The sequence below is a fragment of the Homalodisca vitripennis genome, chromosome 4 (genome assembly GCF_021130785.1).
Source record: "Homalodisca vitripennis isolate AUS2020 chromosome 4, UT_GWSS_2.1, whole genome shotgun sequence".
NCBI classification, from domain to species: domain Eukaryota; kingdom Metazoa; phylum Arthropoda; class Insecta; order Hemiptera; family Cicadellidae; genus Homalodisca; species Homalodisca vitripennis.
In genome coordinates this window covers 203,565,537-203,581,999 of record NC_060210.1, presented here as the reverse complement: position 1 = coordinate 203,581,999, position 16,463 = coordinate 203,565,537, and the positions used below count along the sequence as shown (strand labels likewise).

General features: G+C 37.3%; 1 protein-coding gene across 1 annotated transcript in view; it reads right to left on the bottom strand.

Moving 5' to 3' along the window:
- Positions 1-16,463, bottom strand: part of LOC124360919 (sorting nexin-13) — a 109,927-nt gene that overhangs the window by 18,564 nt on the left and 74,900 nt on the right. Inside the window, exon 18 of the mRNA XM_046814920.1 lies at positions 5,972-6,186. Within this exon, the coding sequence (XP_046670876.1) occupies positions 5,972-6,186 (215 nt within the window). The remainder of the gene's footprint in view (positions 1-5,971; positions 6,187-16,463) is intronic.

Sequence of the window (16,463 nt, the reverse complement as noted above, 5' to 3'; positions counted from 1 at the left end):
ATCTAGGCATCTACTCTAGTGCGAGCTTGAGTCGCCTCGTCTCGGTTCATCTTGGGCTCAGCCTTGAGACCGTGAGGCCAATACGCATGTCTGCAACAAGCACATAACCTTACACTGACTGGCTCACAATAAATCACAACTCACATCTGGTAATATCTAGGCATCTACTCTAGTGCGAGCTTGAGTCGCCTCGTCTCGGTTCATCTTGGGCTCAGCCTTGAGACTGTGAGGCCAATACGCATGTCTGCAACAAGCACATAACCTTACACTGACTGGCTCACAATAAATCACAACACACATCTGGTAATATCTAGGCATCTACTCTAGTGCGAGCTTGAGTCGCCTCGTCTCGGTTCATCTTGGGCTCAGCCTTGAGACTGTGAGGCCAATACGCATGTCTGCAACAAGCACATAACCTTACACTGACTGGCTCACAATAAATCACAACACACATCTGGTAATATCTAGGCATCTACTCTAGTGCGAGCTTGAGTCGCCTCGTCTCGGTTCATCTTGGGCTCAGCCTTGAGACTGTGAGGCCAATACGCATGTCTGCAACAAGCACATAACCTTACACTGACTGGCTCACAATAAATCACAACACACATCTGGTAATATCTAGGCATCTACTCTAGTGCGAGCTTGAGTCGCCTCGTCTCGGTTCATCTTGGGCTCAGCCTTGAGACTGTGAGGCCAATACGCATGTCTGCAACAAGCACATAACCTTACACTGACTGGCTGACAATAAATCACAACACACATCTGGTAATATCTAGGCATCTACTCTAGTGCGAGCTTGAGTCGCCTCGTCTCGGTTCATCTTGGGCTCAGCCTTGAGACTGTGAGGCCAATACGCATGTCTGCAACAAGCATACAACCTTACAGTGACTGGCTCACAATAAATCACAACACACATCTGGTAATATCTTGGCATCTACTCTAGTGTGAGCTTGAGTCGCCTCGTCTCAGTTCATCTTGGGCTCAGCCTTGAGACCGTGAGGCCAATACGCACATCTGCAACAAGCATGTCTGTTGATGACATGGTGGATAGTTTTAAATAAACAAATTTTATATATTTATGACAAATATGCTCCTTATGTGATCAAAGGAATAAATAAGAGGCACCCAGTGCCATGGATTTGAAAGGATATTCTAAGCCTGATGACCCACCGTGATAGCTTATATCGAAGAGTTGGTTGTGGATACCTGGTTGTAGATGTTATCTGTGTACATAACCTCAAAATGAGTGAACGTTGTATAGTTTGTTCCAACCTTCTTCTAGCTGAAGATGATTATGCTATTTTGTTCTATTTACAGTTGCAAATTGCATTTTGAATGTGCTGGAATTGCCCAAAACACTTGGGTTACCATGGGCCAATCTAGAAGAGATACATGGAAGTGCAAGGTTTGTTGCAGTATGTCAGTTACTAATGATGCTACGAGTAAGTTGCATGAAGATTTCCTCATCAAAATTGAGCTAACAATTAAAGAAAAATTTTCTGTATATGCTAAAAAGTTTGACTCTCAACTAAAGGAGCTTACAAATTCTATAGTTTTTTTTCTTTGCCAAAATGGATGACTATGAGAAGCAAATTTCCGGCTACCAAACTCAGATAAATCATGTTGTAACTCGCTACATTAGGCTACAATATTACACGTCACAAATTAAAATGTCATGTCGTTGTACTAAATTTTTTAACAATTTATTCCGTAATTTTTTCATTACTATCTTGAATTCAAAGTAGCAATTTTGAATCTCCTAATTTTTAGTTGCAGTGTTATCTCCACTTTTATGGTGTATTCAACTATCTAACGGGCTCTAACCCTGAAAATTATGATATCTGTTGCAATGTACTCGGTTTGATGATTCTATGATTTTCTCATCATAATGGATACCCCTAACACCAGAACAAAACGTTTACCTTCGCTCATGCGTGGTGTAACATGCCCCATCACCGAACTTGATCTATATATATATAAATGCGAATGTTTGTTTGTATGTTCCGTTATAACTCTGGAACCAATGCACGAAACATCATGAAATTTTGTACAGTGATTCTACACGTTCCTGGAAGTAACATAGGCATACTTTTAGAGAGGGAAACATAGATTTAATTAATCTTTTAATTATAAATTGTTGTTGATGTTGGAGTGTTTTATATTTGATCCGACAGACTGCGCTACGACACGTAATACAAAGCGAACTGATACTTTCAGCTGTTAATACTTTCAGCTGAAGTTCATCAAAGAGGCAGAAACATTTGTTTACATTTACAATTCCGAAAATGTTTATTGTAAAGTGCTTGATCAGTAGTGTAATGCAGGTTGCATAGAGGACGTCATTGCCTAATTTTACATTTAGATTGCACCAATGATCAATAAACTATCTAATGCAATGAAAATACTATTAAACGCTATTTTATGAAAATAACCTCATTGTACAAATCCGTGAATGTTTGCACATAAGGTAATCGAATTTGGTTACATCAAAGTTAAATGAAAAGAGCTGAAAGAAGACACTTTATGATCGAAATTGGGTTTCTTTGATACATTTTCTTGAAGGCACACTCCTAAATAATACTGGAAATATCTTAAACAGAGAAGTAATTTTAACAGACTGAATTTGATTCTTTATAACCTAATTAGTTTACCGAGATTCATCCATATACATTTATTTTTGTGAATAACTTATCAACACCTAGCAAAAACCACGAATGATAGAGGCAGGAATATGTACCACCTTCACAATGCGCCCAAGAGGCTCACGAAGGAACGACTATCAATTATCTCAGCAATGCTTAAAATGTGATAGAAAAAGAATAAGTGAATATAGTGTACTGTTTTCAACGGGAAATTGCGTGCGAAGCCGCGGGCAACTGCTAATTAAACATATATTTATATGGTTTATAATGGTCTAAATTTCAATATCTAAACGCTACACCCCTGTAAATCAAAACGGCCCCTTCATTAGAATCTGATAAATTTTTTAGATTAAAAAGTTAATTTCATAGGTACTTGTATTGTATATATAAAAATGAAGCTATGTGCACAATTTCAGGTCCATAATCAATTTATTGTTGAAATATATGTGGAAAGTGAATGAGATTGTTTCAGCCCCTCTAGTGATGATACAGGTGTTTACTGGGAGATATAATTAGTTCTCGCCATCTTACTCAGTGTGAAGATTTTAAATGACACTCAAATCTGGTTTAGAGGTTGGAACATAGCTACACATTTTCATTTAGAAGTTTATGCCACATAGTGAAAGTATGCAGCTTTGATGAATTCTTAAAGACATTTTTCCACAATTATAAATTTACTTAATTCAAGAAAAGTTAAACATACTTACATTTTATTCATACTACTGGACCCGTACAACTCTGCAGCGTTACTCGATATTGTAATTAATTGGGGGGAGCGGACGTGTTAATAATTGTTTACCTTGTCAAAGGAGAAAATAGTACACGAGGAGTCATACTTATACATACAACTGACCGTGACTGAACACTGGTTCAGGTAAGTGTACTCCGACTCTGTCGACTGTTAGTCCCTGCGCCTTGTTAATTGTCTTGCAGAATGTCACTGTGATAGGGAACTGTCTTCACTCTAATGAAAATGGAACAGTAGAGTCAGATGGTGATAAGTCAGTGCAAGGTAATAATACCCGGTGTCCAACCTCTCTACCAGTAATAATATCCAAATCCAACCAGTTCTCAAACATGTTTTGACAATTAGTCTTGTGCCATTTAGTAATCCTGGAATTAAGGTTTGTCAACAGCATTACAACTGCACCTTCCTTCAAAGTCAACTCATGGGATGGCAAGCCGGTCATTTTAGGCTGTTTAACCCTAGAACTGTTAATCGACATAATTATGTCGGTTAATGCCGCTTTTGTGGTGTTAACCGTCAAAATTTTGTCGATCAAACATTCCTTCCTATAATTACTTTTTATAATATACTCCGGTAACGTATCGATATAATTCATGCACCATTGGATTCGGGAAGAAAAATGCTAAGGAACAGATGAGTTTTATTCCTCTTTGTATTATGGTTATGACGTAGCAAGCTTGTTATTTTGAACGTAAAAGAAAACGCGACGCCGTTTGTTGTGACCGCCATATTGCCGCTGCCGTTCTGTATCACTTTCGTGCCGAGCTGTGGATATTTGTAAGTTTTAATAGTTTTACGCGAGTTTTAGTGTCGTATTTAATGTGTAGTGTGTTGTTTGATGTCGTAGTAGTGTAAACATATATATTTTAGAATAAATCAATTTCTATTTACTGAAATATGTTTGAGAAATTACCGGCTTTGTGTAGGCTATGGCAAAATGACTTGGCTAAAATTCATTTCACATAGTTTGTTATTGTTTTCACTTACTAAACGTTATTTATAGCACTCTTTTAGCTCTGAAGTAACTATTTATTTTTGGTAAATAGATAGTTTTCACAATAAAATATATATTTCCTGTAATTTCTTTGGTTATATATAATAACTGTTTGGGTTATTCTCTATTTTTTTAATATCTTTAGTTATATTTATAGTTTTCTAACTACATAATATTTCCTATTACTTATAAACCATAATTTTATAAATTTTGATATAGTACAAGCTTTAGAAACTATTTTATATTTTGCTGAATGAAAATTTTTCGCCAAATTTTTGAATAATGGCAAAATTTAACTTTTTTTACTTTTCAAAAAATAATTTATGGTAATTATTTCATTACTACTGTATATTCTATTTTATTCTAAGTAATAAAATATGCAAAATAACATGTATTCATAGATAAATGTATTTGAAAAACTTGTTTTACCAAAGTCGTACGTGTACACCCGATTTTCAGAATTTATACGCATCGCTGCTTTTTGTTCTATAGCTTTATGATGCTTTCATAAATGTGTATAATGTTTATGTTTTTCTGAAACTAGATAAAATTTGACACAGAATGGCTATCTCACTTATAAATATTTCTCACTATAACTTCATTTGCTAGGTATGGTCCCCCCCAAATTTAAGAAATATTTTTCGTAAATTTTATATTTGATTAGAAAAAGTGTTTATTAGAAAATTTTTAATGGTTAATTTTACAATATAGTGCACTTCTACGTTTAATTCTGAACACAAAAATATATACTCTTATTTATATTGCTTTTATTTTATATTTTTAATAATTTTTTTAAAAAAACCTTGCGCGAAGCTCCAAAACAGCCCGACACTACAGGATGAAATGACCGCCAGTTCTAGGGTTAAGAATTTAATTGTAGCAGTTCCCTCTCATCTTCAGTTATTAATATATTTACACTCATGTAAGTTCTGGATGAACCTGGAAGGAGATCTAAAACCCTTTTATTGATCTAAGTCTCAACCAATTTGAGAGCTCAGTAGCTCAAAATAAAGCGTACATTTCACTGAGTGTTCTCAAATAAAAACGAAGTATGTTGGTGCATTAACACCAGAGAAATTTAAAAAGAAATGTTAATGGTATGTTTAAGATCCACATAAGAAATGTGTACGAGGTAACATTTTTGAGTAAAATGTGATAATTAACAAATCTAAGTGACTTTTAATACTTTTAATACCGTAAATAAATACCTTTATTTAAAACCAAAATTATGGAAATCAGCCGAATAGAACTGTTGTACTGACTGCCATTAGATTTTCATTAACTCTTTTAATATATAGATTACAGATAATTTGTAGTTGGTAAAATTAGTGTTACTGAGATATATTTTATATAGGGTTATTATGTACATAATTAAACTACCTAACATTTATTGTTTAATTTCACTTGTCATCCACTCCCTTCTGTGCTGTTATGACAATGGGATCACTTCGGTCCACAATAAGAGAACTAAAATCATGTTTCCATTTTAATTTACTGTATAAAATAAACAATGAATGAATGAATGAACATTGATTAAATACTGATTTTATACTTCTAAACAATACTAAATAAATACTAAACACATACTTGAAAGTTCGCAGATAGTCAGCAACCTGGTGCGGACTGGTAAGGGCGAACACATAGTCCACGATCCGCCGGTTCACAATGTCACCAAACATGGTACGTACGATCTGGCGCAGCAGCGTTACGATGCGCCGCCGCAGCCACTGGTTGCGCGACTTTAGCTCAAATACCTCTGTCATCAGCAGCAGCATGATGCGCAATGGAATGTTATCATCCGTCTGATGAAAAAATAAAAATACATTAGTGAAGTAGTAACAAACACATTTTACATGAAATGCTACAAGAGTGTATGTTATAAACAGGACTCTATCAGTAGAGGGTAGCGTGTAGAGGGTAGCTTGTAGAGGGTAGCGTGTAGAGGGTAGCGTGTAGAGGGTAGCGTGTAGAGGGTAGCGTGTAGAGGGTAGCGTGTAGAGGGTAGCGTGTAGAGGGTAGCGTGTAGAGGGTAGCGTGTAGAGGGTAGCGTGTAGAGGGTAGCGTGTATAGGGTAGCGTGTAGAGGGTAGCGTGTAGAGGGTAGCGTGTAGAGGGTAGCGTGTAGAGGGTAGCGTGTAGAGGGTAGCGTGTAGAGGGTAGCGTGTAGAGGGTAGCGTGTAGAGGGTAGCGTGTAGAGGGTAGCGTGTAGAGGGTAGCGTGTAGAGGGTAGCGTGTAGAGGGTAGCTTGTAGAGGGTAGCGTGTAGAGTGTAGCGTGTAGAGGTTAGTTTGTAAAGGGTAGCGTGTAGAGGGTAGCGTGTAGAGGGTAGCGTGTAGAGGGTAGCTTGTAGAGGGTAGCGTGTAGAGGGTAGCGTGTAGAGGGTAGCGTGTAGAGGGTAGCGTGTAGAGGGTAGCGTGTATAGGGTAGCGTGTAGAGGGTAGTTTGTAGAGGGTAGCTTGTAGAGGGTAGCGTGTAGAGGGTAGCGTGTAGAGTGTAGCGTGTAGAGGGTAGCTTGTAGAGGGTAGCGTGTAGAGGGTAGAGTGTAGAGGGTAGTGTGTAGAGGGTAGTATACAGAGGGTAGCATGTATAGGGGGAACTGATGGCAAGAGCACATTTCTGTGGAGCAGTGGATTATAATCCAGTTTTTGGCCAGAAGGGGTGGGTCCAACCTAAATTTTGTGGCGATTATACGCACAGTTCGGGGATAATACTCCATGTGTAGTATGTATATGTAGAACCCGTGTGTTTGCTGGGCACATAGAATTTTCTGAAAAGGGTGAGAAAGAAAGCCAAGCATGAGTGTAACCAAAATCAACACTGAGGCAGTCCAAATCTGTTATTTCAGGATTACAAGTGACCGACTGAAGGTTTGGCAGCTGTTCTTCAGTCCTTATCAATAAGATGAGATCTGTTTGAATCACATGTGAGTATTGAGTGGCGGAGATTAGCAAGAGAGGTAAAGGCAAAGACGTAATATCACGATCAACATACAATTAATGCACAATAATATTGTGAAGTACTGAATGCAACAAAGTATTCATTTTGAAGGAAAAAGAAGCACCAATAGGCCAGAAGTGTTGTTCTATAGGAACAAGCCACGCCTCAATTGCTAACACCATGACGCAAAATTTGGTTGCATTAGGATTAAAAACACTGGAACACCCACTCTAAAACTCAGAAAACCCACCTTGCGACTGTCATTCTTCTGTACGAACAAGCCAGGCCTCATGTGGGTAATAATAATTAAATACATACTAAATTTTTAAAGTGACAGGTGTACTATCTGTCATTATTCGCTAAATGGTGCATGATCTTATGTAATATTAGTTTATTGGTGTTGTCTATTGCAGTGTACATTGATAGACAATAGACAATAGACAATATTCTTTATTAACAACATCATCAAGACATGTTACAGAGTCAAACAGTTTTTAAAAATGAATTGTATTATTAAACGAGAGGTCTTTTTAAAATTCATCATTCCATGAGAAGAACTCATCGAGCGTGTAGTATGCGTGGTCTTGCAGCCAACACCGTAAGGTTCTCTTTATAGCTCTTGGGTTGTCTTTCAGATGATCTGGTAGCTTGTTGAACAGTTTCATTCCAGCATATGATGGTTTTTTCTCGTATAATGCTGTTCTATGGACTGGTAGAGTGTAATCCCCTGCTTGTCTAGTGTAGTGGCCGTGGAGATCTCTTTGTTTTGGAGGATTCTTAGTTATGCAGTAAAGTATGGTTTCTATGATGTAAATGGATGTTACTGTCAATATTTTCCAGTTTTTGAAGATGTTTCTGCAGCTCTCTCTAGGTCCTATTCCAGCCATTAACCTTATTGCTTTTTTCTGCATCACCAGAACTCTGTGGAGATTGCCAGCTGAAGAAGCACCCCAGACTGCTATTCCATAACGCAGGTGGCTTTCGAATAACGCATGATATGCTGTTCTCGTGGCTTCATGAGTACTAGTTGTCTTGGTTCTCTTTAATGCAAACAATGCTGAGTTAAGCTTTAGGCAGAGGCTGTCTATATGGTTTTTCCAGCGCATGTTCTCGTCAAGTATTATGCCAAGATGTTTAACTTCATCAGCTGCTTGGATATTTGGTAGTTCAGTTACAAGGGCCTTTTTACTGCCTAGAGTCATTTGTTTTGTTTTTTTCTCATTGAGAACGAGGTCGTTTCTCATTGTATATTCTTGAGCCATGTGGAAAGCTATGTATGTGTTAATTTCCAGTTGTTCAGTATTTCTATTTGCTGCAAGCAGAACTGTGTCGTCTGCGTACATGATCATTTGACAATATTCTCTCAAGTGTTCTGGAAAGTCATTTATAAATAAAATAAACAAAACTGGTCCAAGGACCGAGCCTTGTGGAACTCCTCTTCTCACTGGTAGGGGGTGAGATTGTAGTGATTGTGTGAGTCCCTTGGTTGTTTCCTTTAGTTCCACTATTTGCTTTCGTCCTTTGAGATAGCTTTCAAATCAACTGAGTGCTGTTTGTCTAATACCAACATTTTGAAGTTTAGTCAATATGAGTTCATGTCCAAGGCAATCAAAGGCTTTACTGAGATCAAGGTATAAGCTGGTGATAGTGTTGCTGATCTCCATATTGTCGATTATATATTCAGCTAGGTCAATAATTGCAGTTGTGGTAGATTTTCCAGAGATGAATCCATGCTGCTTGTCAGTTAGTATTTGGTTCTCTCTTAGATACTTTAGGAGTCTAATAAGAGTTACTTTTTCAATAAGTTTTGAGATTGATGGGAGAAGAGAGATAGGTCTGTAATTGGCAATGTTTTGAGGGTCACCTTGTTTAAATTTCGGATAGATTTTAGCAATTTTTAATTTTGATGGGAAGATGCCTTTTTGAATGGACAAATTTGTGATTTTTACAAGGGGTGTTATTAGTTCATCAGCACAACATTTAAGGATCTTTGTTGATATTTCATCTACTCCAGAAGAAGATGAACTCCTTAGAGACCTTACAATTTTGTACATTTCATCAGCTGTGGTTGGTTCCAAAGTTGTTAGAGTTTCTCTTAGAACTGCTTCGACATGTTGAGTGGCTGGGACTGAATCATTGTTTATGTAATTTATTTTAAGCGTTTCTTCAGCTATGTTTGCAAAATACTCGTTAAAACAATTAGCTATTCTTTCAGTATCTGTCAACAGTTCTCCGTCATGATATATTTCTATTTTAGTAGTTTCAGCGCCTATCTTCCTTTGCCTCTCGTTGTTTACAGTGTTCCAGATAGCTTTGGATTTATTATCTGCTTGTTGTATGTATGTAGCATTTGCCTCCTGTCTTGACTGTTTAAGTTTTTGGTCATATGTTTTCTTAAGTTCAGTGGCAGCCTGTTTGTCATCTGGATTTCCAGTTAGGAAAAACTTATCTTGTGCTTTCAGGAATTCTTCTTTAAGGATGGACATTTCTCTGGTATAAGTAATCATTTTTCCCTTTTTTTGCTTAGCAAGAGATCTCACCTTAGGGCAAGTCCAGTCAAGTGCAAACTGGAAAGATGTGCCAAAGTGGAAATATGCTTCGTCTACCTCATTTGAATTAATGACGGAGTCCCAAGTTTCCATAGACAGTCGGTTCTTTAAGTTAAGGAGATTGTTATGTGTAAGATTTCTTTGTGAATTATATATGTTTCCTATGGTCTCTTTTGGCATGTCTATTGTACAGTATTGTCCAGTGTGGTCTGATAGCCCAGTGATAGTCACTTCTACACTTATCATGTCTTGATCCAGATCTGAGCATACTATGTCTATTGAGGATATAGAGATTTCGGTGATTCTGGTAGGTGGGAGGTCTAATCTCTGGATGTTATATCCCCTTAGCAGTTCGTTGAATGCACTGCGTTCTCTTGATGTCTCATCAAGATTATCAATGTTTACATCCCCCATAACAAGTTTTTTAGCACTCAGCGGTAGTTTGTCCAGAGCTTCAGACAGGACTTTAAGTACATTGTCAAAATTTGATCCTGGTGGTCGGTACACTCCAAGTAAGTATAAGCATTTTTTCTTGGTCATTCTTATTTTAATAGCTGATACTTCACAAGTCATCTCAATACTGTATTGTTCTAACCCTACGCTTTCGGTTTTATAGGAAACTTGGTTATGTTTATATATGGCGACTCCTCCTTTAATGTGTTCACTTCTGCCATAAGCACTGATTAGTTTGTAGTCAGCTATTATGGCTTGATCTATTGTGCCCTTTTTTAGACCATGTTCTGTCAGTATTATAAAATCTGGATTTGTATTGTGCAGCAGGTGTTCTAGCCGCTCAATTTTGCTTGCCATTCTATCCATATTTTGGTGGAAGAAAAGTAGTTGTCCTGATTTTGCTTTGAGTTTTGTTATGGATGGTGATTTATTGAGCTTACATGGTCTAAAAAAGGGTTGGACCGATGTATTTCTGTCTCAGTTGTTATGTGGTGTTGGTCTAGTTCAGTAGGGGGAGTCACTGATGTTGCTTGTGAAGTAGCAGAGGCCATGTCATGGGTACGGTGCAGTGTGATTGGTTTGTTCAGGAAATTTTGATTGATTCTTTTAAAAAAATCTATGTTTTTCATGAAGAATTCCTCAATACTTTCGTTGTCTGGACGAATTATTGCGGTCATTGGTGGTTTCTTTTCTAATGTTAGCGGTGTTAGGTTGGACTTGGTTAGAGAGGTATTGTTACCCGCAGCATATTTTGCAGCCTGTAAAGAGATGCTAAAATAGTTGGTTTTGTTCCTAACTGATGATGTTGTGTTAGTTTTCTTCAGTTTTTGTCTACAGGTTTGGCTGGTTCCTGGGGTTGATGTTTTGTTGTTTTCTGTCATGCTTTTTGTCACAAAAGTATTCAGTTTTTGTCTACAGGTTTGGCTGGTTCCTGGGGTTGCAGTTTTGATATTTTTAGTCACGTCTTTTGTCACAGAGGTATTCAGTTTTTTTCTACAGGTTTGGCTGGTTCCTGGGGTTGATGGTCTGATAATTTTAGTCATAGTATTTGTTACAGAAGTATTCAGTTTTTGTCTACAGGTTTGGCTGATTCCTGGGGTAGTGTTTGAGTCTCTATCTGCTGTCAGGCTCTGAAAATCTGAGTGGTTGTATATTTTACAATTGATTTGTCCATCACTAACTTTGTCATCATTGGCTGAGCAGTTTTGTGATATTGAGTTACTAGGACAGTTAGGATACGAAGTGGTATATTGCAGTTGTGCTTGTATAGTCTTCATAAATTCCTCAGCTTGGTCTTGCCGTCTCTTTATGTGAACTAGTTCTACAAAGATTAGGCTTTTAGGACTTATATCGGGTGTCTCAGTGTTGCTAGTTTGGGTTTCCATATCTTTGAGAGTTTTAGGTTCCCGATCCTGGCTAGTCCGATTTGTTTTGAACTGAGTGAGGGATTTGACTTCATTTAGAAGTTTGCAGATGGTCTCTTCCTTTTCTTTATCTTGTTCTTCAAATAATTTAGTGAGGTCCATCCGGATTTCTTTTTCTTTTTCTAATTGGTTTTCAATACAAGTTAAATTTTCTACTAGTTTGTTGTATTTGTTTAGTAATTTTTCCCTGTCATTTTCTAGCTCTTCAATCTGTGATTGGTAGTTTATTTCAGAGTAGGTTTTTAATTCTTCAAAGTCCTGTGTTAGTTTTGTGTTTTTAAGTGTCATATCAAGTAAGTCCTGCTTTAATTTTTGGTTTTCCGTTAGTAGGGCATTACCAACTTCAGCAGCTAACGAGAGAGAAGTTTCCAAATCCGTTTCTTCTAAGTTGTGAACGTTAAGTAATTTCTCTTGTATTACTCCTATAGCAGAGTTGTTCAGTTGGTCATTAACTGTATCCAAAGTAAGATCTGTAGTTGAAATTTTCAGTTTACATTTATTGCATTTCCAGTTCTCTATTTCAAATTTAGAAAGCTTTGAGAACTTTTTTTCTGGCCAATCCAAGCATTTTGAATGGTACCACTGGTTACAAACACCAGTGCACAAAATTCCTTTGTGCTTGACTCCTACTGTGCACATTCCACAAGGATATTTTGTCATTTTTTTAAATAAAAATACTGGATTCTTAATTGAAAATTGGTGTAGTAGGAAAACAGTTTTAAAGACTTGTCTGATTATCTGTCAATTTTTTTAAATATTGATTGTTAAAATAGATACTGGAATATAGTTTTAATAACTTTGTCTGACTATGACTAATTTTGGCAGTCTAAAAGTGGTCATGCTGTAGTGTGTTATGAGAAATAATCCTTAAGTTTTAAAAGAGGCTACTTCTGTTGTCAATGAGATTGTACAGTCAGCTGTGTGTACAGTATGTACGACAAGGTCAGGGCTGTTGTGTCAGCAGGTGTCAGGTCACTCACGCTCAGCAGTGACACACTTTGTCCAGCAGTCTGTCGGCATCCACACTTGTTGTTTGTGTTGGAGGAAGTGATGAGTTGGAGTTGATGAGTATGTTGCTGGCACTACGTCACTGCCAATGTGTCATATTTTTTATATCTAAGTAATTATTTGTATTGAAAAATTTGTCTTAATTAATTCTGCTTAAAACAGCTTTGTCTGAAGTTTATAATAGTTTGAATAGTACTTTTTCTTGAGTGTAGTTGCTTTTTATTAGAATTATGCTTCAATCTGTTGGAAAGAAACTTCCCTGGCTTGCATTGGAAATTGTGTTTTTTCTGGTGAGTAAAATGTTGTTTTTCTTAATGGAACAAACTTACAGTTGTTAGTTGTAGTGTTGTGAGCACTGTGGTGATTTTTTGTTGGATTAATCACTACTAATACTGCACTTAAATAAGAGGTCACTTTCACTAAATGTTACTTGTCGGCCATCTTGGATAGGATTCATGATAAAAGACAGTAAAGAAAAATGTGTTTATTTTTCTAATTCAAATACATGTAAATAAAATACACAAAAGTATACAGTTTATAGAGAAAATTATACTAACCGAAAAAGATAACATCCTGCACTTAGGTGAGAGTTATCATCCCAAAAAGTCCACTTAATGAAAAACCAAGCAGGGAGCCCAAGTTTACATTTAACAGTTATAAAAATATAAAAAAAAACTAAAATTACTCTATACAATTAAAATAATAAATATAGGGAAAATCCCACCTATTTTTAATATAAAAAACATACATTTATAAAGTTAGAACAAAATGTTTTTACAAAATAACTAAATATAATTTTCAACGCCTTAAACACTTTAAGTCAACAAACTAAGAATGTTAAAACTTTTAACTTACAAACAGTTTGGCTAAGGTAATTACAAATAATGTTGATTAATGAGTCTGGTGATATAACTAGAGTTGTCAATAACAGGTCCAGCATTACCACACTTAATAAGAACAAATCAATACAACTTAATAGCAAAATAAGATTACTGACAACAAGTAGATATTAATGTTCTCTAGCATTAGCTTTCCTGGTGCAAATTGCACATAACTTGCAGATAGTATTCCTTATTGACAGTTCTACTCTGTAGCAATGATAATGCGCTGCTGTTTTTGGTTGGAATTGAGCAATTTTTGTATGAATCTCACAGTAACCCCATTGGTAAAAATCGAATAGCACGAGCCAATCGATATGTTCAAGTCCTCTGAAACTTCTGTAACGGTGATTTGACGATTGGCCAATACTATATTCTTCACTTCAATGTTAACATATGTCCGGCACCCTGTTCCTCGTTCACATTTCTCTGCCCTGTGAGAGCCACTGATAAATGTTGCTTCAGTCCAAGGTACAGTTCGAGGACTTTATCGGTGCGCGTGAGTGTGTGGTGATAAGCGGGAGGGGTGGCGGAGTAGCATGCGTCCCAAAAACATTTTCTATGACTTTTCGACGACAGCCTCCTTTCTCGAAATCGTACTAACGCAATAAACTCATCGCTCTCGCTAAAAATCAGTCTGTTTTGAGACGGTGCTGAGTGTGGTGGTTGCTGGAGCTTTGTTGTTACTGATAATATCTGATCAGCTAAAGTCGAAATTCAAAGGTAGAATAATTCTTGAAATCGTGAGTAATGTTTATAAATTTATGACAAAAGAGACAGACCATCAAACCGCTAATATTCCGTTGTTGAAGGCTCGTCAAAGAACTGCTCCAGCAACTGGTATATCAGAGCGAGTTGTGACTCAAATAAACGGTGAGCAAGGCAAGTTTTACTGCACAAAAAAGCCGACAACTTAGAACAGTTACTTATTTAGATGACTCGATAAGTGTGTAGTGAGATGACTAGTGTACAATTTCACATTATAAAACGTCAGATATCGACTGAAAAACTATTTCAGTCGAGGGAGGCGCTAAGGAAAAAAATAAACTTCCAGGGCTGTGAGAATAGTTTGAGGTGGATATTAATTATCCAAAATAAAGATATAGAAATCCGAGAGAAAAGGATAACATATTTCAGAAGAGCAAGGACGCCCAATAATTTATTTAGATGAGTCTTATACACAATCATATTATGTATCTAATCAAACTTGGTCTGATGGCTCAAATAGAGGAATACACATTCCGATTTACAAGGGCGAGAGACTGATAATTATTTATGCGGCTGCAGAGAAAGGGTTCATGCCCAATGCTTTACCTGTTCGAAGTAAGCAACCAAAGTGGGGACTACCACGACAACGTGAATAGGGAAATATTTGTGAAGTAGATGAAGGAAAAGGTATTGTTGAATTTAGAACCAAATTCACTACGAATCGTCGATAACGCACCCTACCACAAGAAACAAATTGATAAGGCACTTACTTCAAAAAGTATGAAGCAAGATGGCTTTTGCAAAAACCAATCATATTTAAGGGCTCCTGTTCTCTAATGTCCTTGGGGCTGAGGAGATATGCTCCCAGGTATCTTTTCCGAGTTTCTACGATGGCAGGACAATCTAACCAAATGTGCTCTGCTGAATCCTCCTCCTCTCCACAGAGTCTACATTCGCTGCTCTGGCTAAGGCATACCTTCATAAGGTGCTTCCTCAGAGGGCCATGTCCTGTCAACATTCCTAATATCAGTCATATCCTCCTTATTCTGGTCTAAGAGAGCTGTTCACCCTTTAATGTAAGGAGAGATAAACAATTTGGATAGTCTTAATCCTGAGGCTCTACTCCAATATTATTGTGTCTTGTCCTCTTTTCCCAATCTTTGACCAGAGCTTTAATTTTGGAGAGGGCTATCCCACAACCTGGCTCAGGCCCCACCAATGTGGATTCCGCTCCCTTTTTGGCGAGGATGTCTGTTTTTTCATTCCCAATAATACCTTCATGACCCGGTACCCAACCGAGTGTTACTCTGTTATTCATTGCCAGCTCTGCTAGAGCATTCTTACATTCCCAGACGAATCAAACGAACAGGTATCAAGTGCCTTCAGTGCAGCCTGACTATGAGAAAGTATTAGGCATGTTAATCCTTTTGTCCTCATTTGTATGAATCTTCTGGAACAGGAAGGAGTCTATTGCCATGACCTCCGCCTGAAAAACCGTGGCATGTCTTCCTAGGGGCACAGCCATGTCAACTCCAGGTCCGTGTATTCCGTATCCTGCCCTAGAGTGTAAAACTTCAGGACTCCTTTTGTAGGGTAGGCCTCCTTTTTAATCCATTTCTCCCTATTTCCGATAGAGACCATATATGGTTTGTCAAAGGAGTATTTCTTAACCATTGCGTCTGACACTTTGGTTAGCACTTCAGCCTCAGGAAATTTTTGCAATATCTTCATGTGGCCTTCTAAAGAGGTAGCATTTATTACCTTTGTTCCTAGAAGCTTCATTACATCTTCATAAACTGACGTTAAAAAGATTATTGTCCCTTCATCTCAGCGGCTAGCACATAAACGAACCCCCCACACAGATAGCATTTATTTGTTGAAAGGGTAGTATTTGGGTTCCATGAGCGCAGCTAAATTCCTCCATCTGTAGCTTCTTCATAAGCCACAGTCAACATTCGGAATGTGTACATACACTTAATTTAGTTTTTAACACAAAATTTGATACAGATCCTTTCATCCATTTTTTTTAATAGGCACATATCAAAGACGAGCCACGACACATACAGAAAGTACGTCAGAGAGATGCCAATAAAATGCCACAAAAAATAAAAAAAAAATTACACG